Here is an 18,373-nt window from a genome sequence, read left to right as displayed (position 1 = left end):
CCACTACAGTCTGTGTCCGCCCCTGGGATGAAGTAAATGCAGCTGAACAGCAGCTGTCAGGACAGCTGCCCTGTCCTGCTGCAGGGCGTGATGGGGCCTCAGTGATGCGGCTCCTGGCACAGCACATTATGTGGGGCTCCTGGCATAGCTCCTGGCGGGGACCTGGTCTACACTATATGATAAGTATGCACTAAACTCCAAATCCCTCCATTACCCCGCCCCCATATGACCAAAGCCCCGCCCACCCCACCCCCTCCTTGCTGGGCCATGGAAAAATGATCTTGCTTCAAGCCGGTCCCTGGTGCAAAAAAGGTTGGGGACCACTGATCTAGACAACCGGATGACACCAAGTTCCTCTCCTGCAGACAGCAAAGCAAAATGACTGCTAACTTGTCTTTTCTTTTACTTATCAACTGTCACTATGTGTTATAAACACTATAAGTTGTTTTTTTCTCAGGATTTGGATTACACCGTGAATATTAAAGCCCCTGAACCAGAGGTGACATATCAACAAATAAGTTCAGCCGCTGAAGACCCTAATGGGGAGAATAATGCTGACCGTTATTATTGCAACAATTATGAATCTGCCTTAAAAACCTTAAAAGCACCGTCAATGGATCCATGTGATCTCAGTGATGAAAAGGTCAATTTGACAGCTACAGTTAGCAGTGATGAAACTTGTGATAATGCCTTGGCTCTTGGCACTGAGGAAGGGACTAAGGTTACTGAAACACTGCCTTTTATGCCTGAACCTATCAATGCAGCCATTGCAGAAAACGTGCTCGATGCTCTTAAAGAAAATAGGGATAAGGATTTTACGGAAGAAGTTAATAGTGATTCAGTTTCTGAAAATGAAACTGAAAGGAAACTCAGAAATGCACACGATATCGCTAGGACACCTGTAAACAAGGTTAAGCAAACAAACTCTAACACAGTTCTAAGGATAACACCCCCTGAAAAAGTAGATGAGCAGAAGCTTAATCTGGATGAATTTCAGACTTCTCCAACTGAAGGCAAATCTACTATACTAATAAAGCCTCCAACCCCTCGCAGAAGTATCAGGAGAACTACTAAGGTATCTGACAATACCAACAATACCCTTCCACTTCCTACAACCCCTAAAAGAGGCAGTAGAAAAACCAAGGATAATCCTGAAAACTTAAGTACAACATTATCAATCCAACAAGAGGACCAACCATCCATTACTACCACAAGAATTTCTAGAAGAACTAAAAATTCTGCTTCTGATCAAACTCAGTCCACAGAAAGGGAAACCACTGTTACTGAAGAAATTGTAACAAAGATGCCAGCCTCTCCTGCTAGAACCCGCAGAGGAAAAGCTGCAGCATTGGATAACCACATAAATACAGGAGATATTGTGGATGTAAAAACTGTAATGCCGACAACACCTACTAGAATTACTAGATCGTCCAAAGTACTACAAGAGAGGGAAAGTGAATCAAACATTGAGAATGTTGAGACTGAACCACTTGTTTCTACACGTACAAGGGGACTAAGGAACAAACAAGTTGTGAATGAGTTGGTCAAACACTTTGAGCTTGGTGCCTCACAGGCTTCCAACAAACCTGACTCCAGCCCTCCTCATTCTCCTAAAAGGCTACTCTTAAGATGGTCTAGAGTCAAATCAGAAAATCAGATTGATAAAAAAGATACAGATGACAATATTGTCACAGCACAAGAGGTGATCACAGTCAATTCTAGAAAAACTGCAAAAAAGTCTATTGGTAAAACAGATATAGAGGCTTCTGCTGATGTCGATGAAGAGCAGAAGAGAACAACCCGTTCAACAAGGACTAAAGCTAACATTGTTACAATGCCAGATGCCACTCCTGTTGAATTTGCATTCTCATCACTTACACCAAGACGTGGAAGAAAACCAAAAGGTTTGTTTAGACCTCCGTTTCCTGTTAAAATAATGGTTCCATGCTAAGAAACTTTAATGTTGACGCAACATGTGGATCATGGTACTACTGGGTAAAACTCTGATCCCCATAGAACCATCATGGTTTAGTAGACTCATACTATGTATAGGTGCTGAACCTGTGACATAGTCCCTAACGTGCAGGAGTATTTCAGCCATCTGATATTCTCCATGATATCCGGCTTCTAGACAAATACATTTTTTCTTTAAAATTCTTTTTATTAGGAAATTTTTACAGTATAGCGAACAAGGGGTCTGGAAAGGGATGAAGGGAAAGGAAAGGCAACCAAATAAAGGGAAAGAGAAAATGGGGTAGGGAGGAAGAGTAAAGAAAAAGAGAGGGGGAAAAAAAGGAAATGAGGAAGATCGTCTTAACATAATTGCACCACAGTGTTCACATAGCAAGTGCAAAAACAACATAGAATGAGGTATAGATTAAAAGAATTCTGGCAAAGTAATAAAACATCATATAAAGAGTCTTCTCTTGCTTGGAGGAAAAATTGCGTTCCAAAAGGACCATTTGGAAAATACATTGATTTTTAAAACCACTTATTTGTTTCATGAATCAAAAGTAAAAATGGAGATCAGAAACTTTTTGTAATATATCTTATTAGAGAAAAATGATTCTTTCTCCACTTATCAGCCACTTTGTTTCCCAGCACTGATGTATTCTCAATACTGATCTGTCTGTGGTGAGATAACAAATTACACTTGCTGTTATAAAAGGGCAGGCAAGGGAAACTGTAGGGAAATAAAAGCCGAAAAGCACATGGGAAATTGCTGCATCTTCTAGTTCAGAGGTAAAAACTGCTGAAAATGCCTGTGCAAGTCATAATGGCTAGAAATAGTGTTCCTAATGTACTGTACCCTCATCAGTTTGTTCTGAAAGGTCACCTGAAAATGCAGTGAAACCATTAGTGTTTCACTTCTTTCTTTTGGGTGTCTGAAACATGTATGGTTTACAAAGCATTGGATGTAAAGTTTACTGTTAATTTGTAGGGGAAAGCTTGTCTACTTGTATATATACTAAAGTATGGCCTGTTAAATTGTATCCTTCAGTTGAGGTTTTAAAACTGTGTATTTGCAGCTAATAGCAATTCCTAACTGTTACAGCAGTTCTGTGCATGTGGGAACTACCTGTAGTACAACACATGGGTGCAGAAATCCCACACATATATTGTTTCATAGACACGCTGCATTCATTTAATCATTTAAAGCTTTGCTAGAGGAACATTTGCGATATTGGTGGGCTCCTACTCTTCATCCATGGCTGTAGTTACGAAACGAGACACAAGATGCAACTTGACCACATAAGATGTATTGCGTTTTAGAGTTGCTAGAGAAGTATAAGGCCTTAAAGGGAACCTGTCACCCCCCTGGGCGATATCAGACCTCTACTATGGGCATACAGGTTATAGAAAAGTGAATCTATAAATACCTGTATGGCCCATAGCAGAGGTCTGATTGCAGAGAAAAGCACTTTAATAAATTCTTTTTTCCACAGGCTTGGTGTCCGGGGGACACCAAGCAATCCCCGCCTATCTGCTTATTATTCCCCCAAATCCCCACCTCTCTGCTTAATTATCATATCCCCCCTCCCCTGCACGTCACAGGGCCCTGTGACAGACCCTGTGACGTGCACTGTGCTCCCTGACTTCCGGGCACGCGCAGAGGGCCGCTCACATAGAGCACTCTTTGCTTCATCCCGGCCCCATCTACCTGTGCTCTGCGCCGCAGGTTTATATTGCGCAGGTGCCGGAAAGTGACAGTGACCCCCGGCCCCTGCGCAATAGAACCCTGCAGCACAGTGCACGGAGAGTCGAGGCCGGGATGAAGCAAAGCGTGCTCTATGTGAGCGGCCCTCTGCGCGTGCCCGGAAGTCAGGGAGCACAGTGCACCACACAGAGTCCTGTGACGTGCAGGGGAGTGGGGGGATATGATAATTAAGCAGAGAGGCGGGGATTTTGGGGAATAATAAGCAGATCGGTGGGGATTGCTTGGCGTTCCCCAGACACCAAGCCTGTACAAAATAGAATTGATTAAAGTGGTTTTCTTTGCAATCAGACCTCTGCTATGGGCCATACAGGTATGCATAGATTTATTTTTCTATACCCTGTATGCCCATAGTTGAGGTCTGATATCGCCCAGGGGGTGACAGGTTGCCATCAGACCTCTACTATGGGCCATACAGGTAGTATAGAGTTACTTTTCTATCACCTGCATGCCCATAGTAGAGGTCTGATATCACCGGGGGGGGGGGGGGTGACAGATTCCCATCAGACCTCTACTATGGCCATACAGGTAGTATAGAGTTACTTTTCTATACCCTGCATGCCCATAGTAGAGGTCTGATATCACCGGGGGGGGTGAGAGGTTCCCATCAGACCTCTACTATGGGCCATACAGGTAGTATAGAGTTACTTTTCTATCACCTGCATGCCCATAGTAGAGGTCTCATATCTCCCAGGGGGGACAGATTCCCATCAGACCTCTACTATGGCCATACAGGTATGTATAGAGTTACTTTTCTATAACCTGCATGCCCATAGTAGAGGTCTGATATCACCGGGGGGGGTGACAGATTCCCATCAGACCTCTACTATGGGCCATACAGGTAGTATAGAGTTACTTTTCTATAACCTGCATGCCCATAGTAGAGGTCTCATATCTCCCAGGGGGGACAGATTCCCATCAGACCTCTACTATGGCCATACAGGTAGTATAGAGTTACTTTTCTATCACCTGCATGCCCATAGTAGAGGTCTGATATCTCCCAGGGGGTGACAGATTCCCATCAGACCTCTACTATGGCCATACAGGTAGTATAGAGTTACTTTTCTATCACCTGCATGCCCATAGTTGAGGTCTGATATCACCGGGGGGGGGGGGTGACAGACTCCCATCAGACCTCTACTATGGGCCATACAGGTAGTATAGAGTTACTTTTCTATAACCTGCATGCCCATAGTTGAGGTCTGATATCGCCCAGGGGGGGTGACAGATTCCCATCAGACCTCTGCTATGGGCCATACAGGTAGTATAGAGTTACTTTTCTATCACCTGCATGCCCATAGTAGAGGTCTGATATCACCGGGGGGGGGGGGGGGGGTGACAGGTTCCCATCAGACCTCTGCTATGGGCCATACAGGTATGTATAGATTTATTTTTCTATACCCGGTATGCCCATAGTTGAGGGCTGATATCGCCCAGGGGGTGACAGGTTCCCTTTAAATGTCTGTTTTATTTCATCAGCATTTTGAATCTGACATTCCTCAGTTTTTGGTCATTATGTCCCTTTTTACAGTCAGTGTTTCAGCAGTAATTTTCTTGTATGCATTAAAAAAATCACAGCCTTTTCTACCTTCCAAATGTTAAAAACTGCATATTGATAGCATTTTCAGATCCATATATTTGTATTGATTGGATTTTATCCGTGATTTTAAACAAAATCAGACACACAAAAACGTGATCCTCACCATAGACTATTAGGCTATGTGCATATGTTGCCATTTTTGCTGCGTTTTTCAGTGCAGATTTGTCACAACCTGAAGGATTTCCTGAAGCCAGCAAAGTGAATGAGAATCCTGAAGTCTCATGCAGACATTGCTTATTTGTGACTTGCAGATTTGGTGCAGCTTTAAATCTGCAGCATGTCAATTATTTCAGTGTAAGGGTACGTGCGCACAATCAGTAATCGCTGCGGATTGGAAGCAGCGCACTAGCGCTGCGTGCAATCCGGAGTGGCCAGATGTTACAGTATAGTGGATGGGATTTCAAGATATCCCATTCCCACTATGCGTCTCTGTGCACCTGCGGATCACCCTCGGACATGCGGTGCGTCTTTCCAGACCACAGCATGTTAATTTCTCTTGCAGAGCAGGCTAGTCTCCGCAACAGAAATTAGATCACTACAATTTATTGATTGCGGTGAATCCGCATGGTTCAATTTACACATGCGGATTCACCTGCGTGCAGCGATTTGGACGCAGCATAAAGTATGCTGCTTTCAAAGTGTTGCCAGTCCCAACCGTGTGCACATACCCCTAGGCTGTGTGCACATGTTGCAGATTTAGTGCTTTTTTTTTGTTGCGGGTTTTTTTGTGCGCAAATTTGTGATAAAACCTGGTGCTAGCAAAGTGAATGAGAAACCTGAACTGTCATGCACATGTTGAGTATAGAAAATAATCTGCAGCATGTCAATTCTCTGTGCTTTTTTGCCTGCGTTTTTCAACCATTGAATGCACTGAAAAAACTAGGCAAAATCGCAACATTTTTGATGCTGCGTTTTCCTGCCAAGAGATACAGAATTTTCTGCACCAAATACCCTTAGGCTGTGTGCACACTGTTCGTTTTAGCAACATTTTTTCCGCTAAGAATTGGGCAAAAAACACTAGTCAGGATTTGCAATGCGTTTAGAACTGCTGCATGTCAACTTTGTGTGGTTTTGCCTAATTCCCTTTGCCCATGTCACTTGTAAACAATAATAAACCACTATATACTCACATATCTGCCATAATCCCGAGTGTCCCACGGCAATCAGATCATCCAGCAGCCAGCGATACACTGACAGGAGTGTGATCGCTCCCGGCAGTGTATAGCGCTGATCTGCCGGGAGAGAGGTCACCAGAGTTCAATCAGCTGATGAGCTCCAGTGACCTCACTTACTGCACCGTTGCTGTGTCAGAAAATTCTCATGCAGCAGTGGTGCCGTGAGGTCACCAGAGCTTATCAGCTGATTGAACTCCGGTGACTTCTCTCCCTGCAGCTCAGTGCTGTGCACTGTCACAGGAGCGATTTTATACTCCTGTGTCCATGTATAGCCTGCTGTGACTGCTCTAGAACTGACCCAAATCTTCGTGGGACACTGTGGATAATGTCATCACCTCGAACAGATGAGGGATATGGTTGTGGTTTTATTTTATTTTTTTCAGGTGACTGGCTTCAGCGGATTGGACGTTAGGTGAGTATTTTTATTTTCTGTTTCTTTTACAGATGACAATGGCTTCAGGGGATTAGGCGTTAGGTAAATATAACTGTTTATTTTTAAATAAATGATTAAAACCGTGTGGACTTTTATTTCAAATAAAGGATTTTTTTCAGTCCGTGTGTTTTTCAAAACCATACTATGTGGTTAGTAATGGGGGTGTCTTATAGACGCCCGGTATTACTAACCTGGGCTTCATGCCAGCTGCTAATGCAAGGCTGACATGAACCCCAACATTATTACCCCACTTGCCACCGCCACAGGGCAAGTGGGAAGAGCGGAGACTAAGCACCAGATTTGGCGCATCTTACGGATGCGCAATTTCTAGGGCCGCTGAGGGCTGATACTATTAGCCTCGGAGGGAGCCAGTATCCATGGCCCCTTCCTTGGCTATTAATATCTGCTCACAGCTGTCGGTTTAGCCTTTGCTGGTCAGATTTTATATGGGGACCCTATGTCAATTTTTTTCATTGGTCCCTCTTGTATCTAGCCAGTAAACACGAAGGTAACAGCTGTGGGCTGTTAATAGGCAGGGAACATTTTTGGCTAATTGCCCCTTCCCTGGCTAGTAATATCAGCCCCCAGGTTTCCCTCTGCTGGATATGAAAATGACGCGGGTGCCCACACCATTTATTTTACTTAATTCATTTTATTTCATAAGAAATCCCATGCCCACTGCTTGTTTTTGACGCTGTGTAAACTCACCCGCAGCATGTCAATTTGCAGATTTTGACCGATTGAAATGTCATTACATGCAGTGGATCCACATGTACTGACAAAACAAGTGCAGCATTAGAATGCAGCATTTTGGGCGTAGTCCAAGCGCGCTGCTGGTTCCTGATCGTGGGGACGTGCCCTAAAGGCTTAACCAAACAGCTGTGAGCTGTTAATAGCCAGGGGACATATTGGCCTAATAGCTCTTTCTAAGCTAAAAAATACCAGCCCTCCGCTGCCCCAGAAATGACACTTCATATTTAATGTTCCAATTCTGGCACTTAGCCCAGATTCTTCCTGATGCATCAGGGTAATGGGATTAGGTGTTGCTGACATAAAGCCCAAGGTTTAGTAATGAAGAGGTGTCAGCCAGACACCCTTATTACTAAACTTGTAAGTAAACAGTGAAATAAACACACACGCCAAGAATAAAACACTTTCTTTAACCCCTTCACGACATGCTCCGTACATGTACAGCGCATGTCGTGTCTCCCCTTTTGGTGCGGGCTCCGGTGCTGAGCCTGCACCTTTCTGGGCAAATGACCGCTGATCTGGACATGCCCCTAACAGCCGCAGGTGGAATCGCGATCTACCCGCAGCTGTTAACATGATAAATGCTGCTGTCAAATTCTGACAAAAGCATTTAACATGATCATGCCGGAAGCGTGTCACATGATCGGGGGTCTCCGATGGGTTGTCATGACAACCCGGAGTCTACAGGCGACCTCTGTGGTTGTCATAGCCAATCTGCTATGAGCGGCGGTCGGCGTTCACAGCCGATGAGCAGTTTTGTTACACATAGCGGGACTAATGCCCTGCTATGTGTAACACAGGTGATCGGAAGATGGAGACTATTGAAGCAAGTAAAAAGTAGAAAAAAAATGTTTTTAAAAGTTTAAATCACTCCCACCCCCACTTTTGCCCTATTCAAAATAAAACCATAAAAAAATCAAATATACACATATTTGGTATCCCGCTTTCAGAAGCGCCCGATCTATCAATATAAAAAAAGTGTTCATCAGATCGGTAAATGGCGTAACGAGAACAAAAATCCAAATGCCACAATGAAATTTTTTTTTAGTCGCCGCAACATTGCAATAAAATGCAATAACAGGTTATCAAAAGATCGTATCTACACCAAAGTGGTATCAATAAAAACATCAGCTCGATGCACAAAAAATAAGCCCTCACCCGGCCCAGACCACGAAAAATAAAGTCTCGACTGGTCTCTGAAAATGGCGCCTTTTTTTTTTTTTTTTTTTTTTATAACAAAGTTTGGATTTTTTTTTCCACTCAAATAAGAGAACATATACATATTTGGTATCTACGAACTCGTATTGACCTGTAGAATCATAATGGCAAGTGAGTTTTAGCTTTGAGTGAACATGGTAAAAAAAAAAGGCGGAGTTGCACTTTTTTGCAATTTCGCCGCACTTGGAATTTTTTTCCTGTTTTTCAGTACACAATATGGTAAAACCAATGGTGTCGTTCAAAAGTGCAACTCGTCTTGCAAAACACAAGCCCTCACATGGACATGTTGAAAAAAAATAAAAGTTATGGCTCATGGAATAAGGTGCGCAAAACCAGAGAAGGGTTAAAGCGATGTCCCACGTATCTTTTTTCAAATATCTTTAGCTCCAAAAGGCATTCCTTGCTGTAAAAAAAAGCGCATGCAAAAACCGTGCTTTTTTTCTGCCAAGAGATGCAGAAATATCTGCACCCAAATACTGAATGTGTGCACATACACTTATGGCTGCATGATCTATTTGTGATTATGGAGACCATGTTAAACAGATGTCTGAATGAGACTTTACTGGTTCATCTAAGGCACCAAGTTTTAGGTTTAGCATAGTTTTGTTTAAACATTATCTTACAGTTAGAATGATAAATGTTACATTTGTGTGCTGATTCCCAGTTACTCTGCATCATCACCCAGAGCCGCACTAACGGCTCAGCTAGTTCTGTGCTGTCATTTTTTCACTGAATTTTATGTACATGCATAAGAGACAAAAGGACAGTGAAAAAAGCGCACCAAAAAACAAGCAAAAAAGCAAGAAAATCCTGAACAAACCTCCTGGCAAGAGATCAGGTTTTGCTGCAGAAAAAAAAAACCACGCAGCAAAAAACGCAATGTGTGAACATAGCCTCATCTAAATTGTGTGTAAAACTCCATGTTCACACTGGAGAAGCCGCCCCAGGAAGCTTTATGGAGCAGATTTGATGCCTCCGACACCTACTACATATCTGCTGCATGTGAGCAGAACTCTAGCTATATGAGTGCCGCTCATTTATGTAGAATGTAACTCTGGATCAATAATCGGGATAATTAAGTGGCATTTACAAACCAAACTTTTCTTATGTTATCAATAATGGGTGAACCTACACTTCTGGCTACATTAATTTGTGAAACCTGATGTGGAAGAAACCAGTTTGTTCCAATCTTGTGTCTTCAGGTCCAACAAATAAACTAGAAAAAAAGCCGCTGTGTTGCTGTTTTCATAAATTTCAATCTTTGTGCTCCATGGGCACATTTTTAGCTTTCCAGTACTTTAAAAAACATGGACATACTTGTAACAATAACTGAACAGCTATTTCTCACATAATGAACTTGTTTGTTCCCTCTGCAGCTCAGCAAACAGCTCTCCTTATTTCTCCCACTAAGACGCCAGCACCAATAGCTTCAGAGTACCTGTTTTCTCCACCATCTCGAAGTACAAGGAGGACAACAAGGACAAAACTCTCTACCAGTGTAATGCTGGAAGAAAAGGTCGGATATCATTGTTTTATGTTGCTGGGCTTTCCTTTCCTTTTACATTGCAGAAAATCTTAAGCCCTAATTATGCGTTTCCCTAATTTTTAGGATGTAACTGTTAAGGAGTCGCATGAAATAGCTCATGTTCCTGACACACCAGAACTAAAGCGACCAAGAGGCAGACCTTCAAAATGCCGAGTAAAGGAAGACGACCAGTAAGTATTTGTTGTAGTGTTTTCCTTCCTTCTTAATTTCGGTAAAATCATCTAACCTGTTACATATATACACACTTTTGGGCCTGATTCATCAATGTGTAACCACCAGAATTCAGCCTTAAAATACCTTAGATGTTGCAGTTTTCACAGCAGTTTTGGCCGCTACACCAAATTACTTGGAACTGGGGCGAGACAGAATATTGTAACACCTGCTTGACAAATTTATTACAAATTGCTCATACCTTACAGCAGAAATGTTACTTCAGTTTGTCTGGATTCGCGATCTAATCCAATTGGAGTCATATTATTAAAATCTAACTATTATTAGTTCTATTAAGAAATAAGGTGATTCTGAATCACAAATATCTAGAAATGTTGGACCAAATGTAGTCTGTGAATGCTGTATTAAATATTAGTCTCAATTATGAAAGTCTTCTCCCATGAGCGACTAACATTAACTCCCTTTTTTAAAAGTTTGTTCCCATTAATAGTTAGTGGGTCCTATATTATTTGATTCTATACGTTATCTAATCAACCAGTCTCAGTTGTGAGACCATCTATTCCCATATCGCACTCTCATCAGTGGATCATTATTGGTTGGCTAGTAAATATGTAGCATTGAGAGTGATCCAGTTATGAACTCCCTGATCACTTCCTATGTAAGAACAGACTAGCACATTCAAACATTGGCACTGGAGATAAAGCCCTACGCTTTTCTTCAATGATTGATTACTGCTTTGAGTATATAAACAGTATAAAATGCACAGTAATCCATGAGAACGTATTGGCATGATTGCTGGCTGGAGTAGCATATTTGGCAAGATGCATGTCCGTGATGAGGTGTACCGAATTCATAAGGGGTTTGCACATTTTAATTCTGCACACCCATCATTAAGACTGGTGTACAAAATTCCAGTTTTAATGAATCTGGCCCTTTATTCTGACAGGGTAAGTATGCTTAACAGCAGATGCTAAAATATATTTGTGCCACCTCCATGGGATGGCTTCAATAAGGCACATTGGTGATTGACAGCAGTCTTGCGTGTTAGTCTACTTTTCCACTCCTCATCTTTTTTTATAGTCAGTGGCTTTAGGAGCAATGTCCATTACCTTATACTGTTGGGCGCCGTCAGTGTTCATGTCTGGCATTTCAAACATCACCCTTCACCAAGTTATATAGAGAAGTCTATAGAAAGTTATAATAAAATTATTAAACTGATTATGGACTTAAAGCAACTAAACCACTGCTAAGAAAAAAGGACTATTAGGATATCACCTAGGGATCTGCTTTACCAGTAGAATCTGGCATTACTGATTGACGTCTATTTAATAGGAGCAAAATATCTAGGTGGTCTGACCTGATTGCTGAAAATTTACGGATTATAGAATAAAGGGGAAGAGGGAAAAAATACAAGGAATAGGTTTGCAGAAAATAAATGTTTCAATTTTGACAGTTTTTTCTGAACACCTATTTATTAATTCCATTGAAGGGATTGTCTGGTTTAAAATGAAAAGTGTGCAGTCACTCTGTGCGACTGCAGACTTGTGAATCCTCCCAGTTCACGCACTGTGTGTTGTGAGGATTCGTCGTTTCCTGCCCCGGAAACGGCGGTAAGGTACTCTACATGCATTCTCCATGGCAAAACCCATCTAGTGGGCGCGACCTCGCTCAATACAGTTGTATTGAGCGAGGTCGCGCCCACTAGACTGGTTCAGCCTGGAAGCATGCATATTACATACCTGACCGCTGTTCCCGGAGCAGAGAACGGCGAATCTTCGCAGCACACAGTGCGTGCCCTGGGAGGATTCACAAGTCTGCAGTCTCAGTCATACCTGACCACTTCGGCACCCACCATCCGATTCACTTTTCTGCATCGCTGCGTGCTGTTTCTCCGGTCTCTTCACCATAGACCAGTAATTCCATACAAGACCTTATGACATGCAGTGACCTGCGGTCTGGATGTGTCATGAAGTCCTAATCCATAGTGAAAAGGCCTTAGAAGCAACGTGCAATGGCAAAAAGAGGAGGATCAGACAATAGCCGGAGAGGTCAGCTTTAATCATGTGTGTTTTTGTTTAACAGGCATACGTAATTAGGGGTCATACGTAAGTTGGATGTTTGGAAGTCGGGGACTTCCTCTATACTACTTAAACTTATTTTGTTGTTCAAAGTCTGGATATAGTATATCATTAATACTGTAATATATTCACTCATGCTTCTTATACAGATTTCTCCATATAATACACTGTATCAAAGTTCCTGAACATTTCAATTTGTAGGAAATAAAGTGCAACATTGTTCTCTATTGGGTGGCACTTCAATAACTGTCTCAATCATATTGCTATCCTTTAAAGGATCAATACACACTAGCTATTGAACCCATTCTACGCCCTGGTGGCGAGCATTTTTATTGGTATATGGTCTCCCATGCTGGTATGTCCTGCCCCCTCCTGTCCCCACCATCCTATCCTGGTATGCATGGCACTCCTCACCCCCAATCCTGGTATGCATGGCACCCCTCACCCCCCCAATCCTGGTATGCATGGCACCCCTCACTCCTATCCTGGTAAGTATGTATGGTACCCCTCACCCCCCCCCCCCCCCAATCTTTGTATGCATGGCACCCCTCATCCCCCAGTCCTGGTATGCATGGCACCTCTCATCCCCCAGTCCTGGTATGCATGGCACCCCTCATCCCCCAGTCCTGGTATGCATGGCACCCCTCATCCCCCAGTCCTGGTATGCATGGCACCCCTCATCCCCCAGTCCTGGTATGCATGGCACCCCTCATCCCCCAGTCCTGGTATGCATGGCACCCCTCATCCCCCAGTCCTGGTATGCATGGCACCCCTCATCCCCCAGTCCTGGTATGCATGGCACCCCTCATCCCCCAATCCTGGTATGCATGGCACCCCTCATCCCCCAATCCTGGTATATATGTATGGTACCCCTCACCCCCCCAATCCTGGTATGCATGGTCCCCTCGCCCCCCCAATCCTGGTATGCATGGTCCCCTCGCCCCCCAATCCTGGTATGCATGGTCCCCTCGCCCCCCAATCCTGGTATGCATGGTCCCCTCGCCCCCCAGTCCTGGTATGCATGGCACCCCTCGCCCCCCAGTCCTGGTATGCATGGCACCCCTCATCCCCCAGTCCTGTTATGCATGGCACCCCTCGCCCCCCAGTCCCGTTATGCATGGCACCCCTCACCCCCCCAATCCTGGTATGCATGGTCCCCTCGCCCCCCAATCCTGGTATGCATGGTCCCCTCGCCCCCAATCCTGGTATGCATGGTCCCCTCGCCCCCCAATCCTGGTATGCATGGTCCCCTCGCCCCCCAATCCTGGTATGCATGGTCCCCTCGCCCCCCAATCCTGGTATGCATGGTCCCCTCGCCCCCCAATCCTGGTATGCATGGTCCCCTCGCCCCCCAATCCTGGTATGCATGGTCCCCTCGCCCCCCAATCCTGGTATGCATGGTCCCCTCGCCCCCCAATCCTGGTATGCATGGTCCCCTCACCCCCCCCCAATCTTTGTATGCATGGTACCCCTCAGCCCCCCAATCTTTGTATGCGTTCTACCCCTCACCCCCCCCCAATCTTTGTATGCATGGTACCCCTCAGCCCCCCAATCTTTGTATGCATGGTACCCCTCACCCCCCCCCAATCTTTGTATTCGTGTTACCCCTCATCAGTTTCACGCTGTACGCATACAAAAAAGTAAACACTTATACTCGCCTTTCTTCCTTGTGCTCCAGCGCTGCTGTGTCCTGTTCTGCCGGAGGCCGGTGGAGGAGTGCGGCGCGTGCCCATACCGCGCTGTCCGGCGCCATTTTGCTGTAGACACACTGTAAATGTGTCTTCAGTAAAATGCCGCCGGATTGCTCTATGCGCATGTGCCGATTCCGATGCCTCACTCCTGCCCCGATCTCTGGGTCAAGAGAGGCGCCGCAGCAGCGCTCCTCCCGGTCAGGTAAATATGGCGCTGAAGATCGTGGTATGTGCTCAGTGTCTACGCATACCGTGATCTCCGGTGCCATACCCTCCTCTTACCTGTAACGGCTGGATGCGTTCTTCTGTCTGGAGCCAGACTGCACAGGCGTGTCGCGCTTGCACAGTCTATCGAGGCTTCAGACAGAGGGACACTTGTAGTGTTATATTATAGCTATCAAGTGATGCTTAAAATCGCTTGGAAAAGCGCATGTAAAAACGCTTAAACGCTTCTCCCTGGCAGAAAAAACGCATGTAAAATCTGTATGCCTTTTTCTGCCAGGGAGAGGAAAAAACGCTCAGGAAATTTCTGCTTAAAGTCTGCATCATGGGCACATACCCTTATAGTCCGAAAAATACCGTATTTTAATATTTTATTTAATTAACAATATAATTTTCATTTTATTCACTTCCTTTACTCCCAGACCCTTTTCTCCCCCTTTTTTCTCTTTTATTCTGTATTTATTCTAAGTGGTATATGCTAATGTGAATAGTTTAATAACAAAGGTGGGATTTCTGCTCTGAGACTCTCACGGTATGCATACACTAACATTTTACAGTTTTGGGAACACTTATGTACTAAGTGAACTAACATCTGGATGTAAATTTGGTAGTTTGACGCAGTATTGAGAGATGGTGCTCACCAATATGACAAAGGGGATACGGGATTCGAAAAAAAAAAAGTGCCTAACCACAGACAGGCAGGTAGTTGCGATGTACCTTTCTGTTGTGCCCAAAGCAGTCACAGGCTTCTACTGAGGTCAGAGCAGCAGTTTCTCCTCCTGTTGACAGGACGGGACCACTGGTGTCATGCTGATTGACAGCTGGCGCTCTGCTGCCTATTTGGGGGAAGCCGGCCGTCAATCAGCATGACACCAGTGGTCCCGTCCTGTCAACAGGAGGAGAAACTGCTGCTCTGCTGACAGGGGGAAGCAGACTCTCCAGCAGGAGCGGTCAATGACCGGCGCCGGGTACAAAAGGCAGGTAGTAGCCTGATTCAGCAACTTCATTCCTATTTTTAATGTCCCAGATATCCCCTTTAATGAACTTAATGAAATGGTTTGCTCTCTGTCCTCCACACTACTTTCTCCAAATGTATGAGCTATATGGACCTACTCTGCTGTCTTTACCAGAAACGTCAAAGGGCTCGTTTGATATGATTCTGTATATATTTGCATTTTAGACACATTGAACATAGTAAGTTTTGGCTAATAAGTTTTAGAAGGGGCACAGTAAAGGATATTCAGATGTGACTTTTTTCACATCTGTGGTGCAGTTTCCATAAGTAACTGCAACCACTACCCAGTGTCAGATTATTTATTTGACCTCAATAGCACCCCCCACTGGCCTTGTTGATTTCTAATGGGCACTGTTGTGGTGTTCCTCACTTTTGATAGTGCTGCATGCAGAGTTATTCGTCCTGTGTCTACTATGTGTCTGCTATGGCAATCCGTGATGCAGAGCCATACCTGTATACATAGAAAATGTTAACACATCGTTGTTCACTATAGGCATGTAATGTACTTACTACTCCTGTGCACTTCAACTTGTTACTTCTGGAATATTATAGGGCAGAAGATCACCCTCCTATAAAGATTCAGCTGCTGTCACCCCCAGAAAAGGCAACTGGTGATTCAGAAAGTACAAAGCCTTCATCTTTAAAATCTAAAGCTTCTGATCGAAAGCAGTCCAGGAAAACCAGGAGAAGGAAAATTATATCAAAACCAGTCAATCGCAGGAACATCAGATGATTGATGAACGTTGTTGATTTTAATGTGCTGTGTAAAATAAAATAAACTGTGTAAAGTATTAAAATCGGCTCACTGGGAAGAATAATTTATATAAATTATTGTAAATGGTCTTAAAAGCTTGAAGTTTAATATTTCATTAGAATTTTCTTCCCATTTTTTCTATTTTGTATCGTTTTGTAAAAAATTTATCTATAGCTTCTTAATATGTTAAATAAATGAGAGAATTAACAATATTTTACTTTTATTATAAAACTCAGTTTCATTTTCTTAACTTAATCATTGTTTTCCATAATGACTCTCTGAAATTTACTGCATCCTTGACCTTTTTAAGGCAAAGGCCATAAATCCACTTAATGTAAATGTTGCATTTTTTCTGATGTGTTATTTTGTGCACAGAAAGTCTGCTACATTTTAAAGGAACATTCACACGGTTTTTGAAAGTTGGTCCATTAAAAAAAACCTGCAATATCACTTAAATGCTTGAGACTCTTCCTATTCATTTCTATTGTAGAACCTGTTTACTGTTTCTATATGCAGTTTTTTTCCGCTTCAGGTTTTAAAAAATGTTTGGTGGAATAAAAGTGCATGACACTACTTTTGAAGTGGCTTCTGATGACATCCGATCCAAACTACTAGACACTGTGAATCAAATAGCTGCAACAAAGTAAAAGTTTTCAAAACACTTCAATAACTCTTCAAAAATACTTACAAAAATACTTACAAGATTGTCCCATAAACAAAGTGTATTTTAATCAATGTCTATTGGTATAATAATAAGTTCCACAATTTGATTTGTTAAAATGTTCCTGTGCTGAGATAATCTTATAAATGTGCACATGCTACATACTATTAAATGGCTGTGTCTGATCATACCACAGCACCTTGCTAGGGAAGGATACAAAAAAGTATACGGACAGGACAGCATGGGATTGCAGCGGATTCTTTTTGTGAGGCAAAACATTTCCTTACCTGTTTTATTACAGGAATCAGTTCTTTTGCTGCGTCTCTAGCACTCTACTCATATTGGAAATCAAGTCAGTGACACCTAATGTCAGCTTACTTGATTTATGATGAACTCCACACCCACGCACAAAGACGGCCACACACTGGACCTCATCTTCACCCGCCTCTGTTCCCTATCTAACCTCTCTAGCTCACCTCTCCCTCTTTCTGACCACAACCTACTCACATTCTCTTCTCTCTCCTCTCCAGGGCAACAATCCCCACTCCACAAAGTTGCATACCCTCGCAGACATCTCAAACACCTTGACCTACACTCACTCTCTGAATCCCTCCTCCCTCTTACAGACATTAGTTCCTTACATGATGCAGATGTTGCTGCCACTTTATACAACACCACAACCGCTGCAGCTCTCGATTCGGTCGCCCCCCCTCACACATACCAAGGCTCGCACAATCAACAGACAACCGTGGCACACCAGCCTAACTGAAGAACTGCGACGGGCCTCCAGGGTTGCTGAACGTAGATGGAAAAGGTCCCAGTCCAATGAGCACTTCATCGCATTCAAACAGTCCCTCACTACCTTCAAGTCCACATTCACTGCAGCAAAACAAACATACTTCTCATATCTTCCCTGTCTCACAACCCTAAACAACTATTCAACACCTTCAACTCTCTCCTCCCCCAGTGCCTCCTCCCTCTCCTCTTATTTCAGCCAAAGACTTTGCCTCATTCTTTAAGTAGAAGATTGACACCATCAGACAAAGCTCTTGCCTAAAGCCCCGACAGCCCCTCCCCACACCTACTCAACCCTCTTCCTCCAAAACCACCTTCTCCACCATTTCTGAAGATAAACTTTCCTCTTTACTCTCCAAATCACACCTCACCACCTGTGAACTTGACCCAATCCTATCCCACCTCATCCCAAACCTTACCACTAGCTTCATCCCAACCCTAGCCCACCTCTTCAACCTGTCACTAACAACTGGTGTCTTCCCCTCATGCTTCAAACATGCCTCAATCTCACCCATCCTCAAAAAACCCTCCCTTGACCCATCCTCTGTG

The 18,373-nt window shown here is 43.7% G+C and overlaps 1 protein-coding gene across 1 annotated transcript in view; it reads left to right on the top strand.

Moving 5' to 3' along the window:
• Positions 1 to 16,824, top strand: part of LOC141219303 (protein ELYS-like) — a 116,051-nt gene extending 99,227 nt beyond the window's left edge. The window contains exons 31-34 of the mRNA XM_073666072.1: positions 458 to 1,904; positions 10,268 to 10,407; positions 10,501 to 10,607; positions 16,167 to 16,824. Coding sequence (XP_073522173.1) covers positions 458 to 1,904; positions 10,268 to 10,407; positions 10,501 to 10,607; positions 16,167 to 16,347 — 1,875 coding nt within the window. The 3' untranslated portion in view covers positions 16,348 to 16,824. The remainder of the gene's footprint in view (positions 1 to 457; positions 1,905 to 10,267; positions 10,408 to 10,500; positions 10,608 to 16,166) is intronic.
• Positions 16,825 to 18,373: the final 1,549 nt, after the last annotated feature.

Source organism: Phyllobates terribilis, unplaced genomic scaffold, assembly GCF_046119375.1.
Source record: "Phyllobates terribilis strain yellow unplaced genomic scaffold, ASM4611937v1 Scaffold_260__1_contigs__length_2691941, whole genome shotgun sequence".
Taxonomy (NCBI): Eukaryota; Metazoa; Chordata; class Amphibia; order Anura; family Dendrobatidae; genus Phyllobates; species Phyllobates terribilis.
The sequence above is the reverse complement of the archived record's forward strand: the minus strand, read 5'-3'. Positions and strand labels throughout refer to the sequence as shown.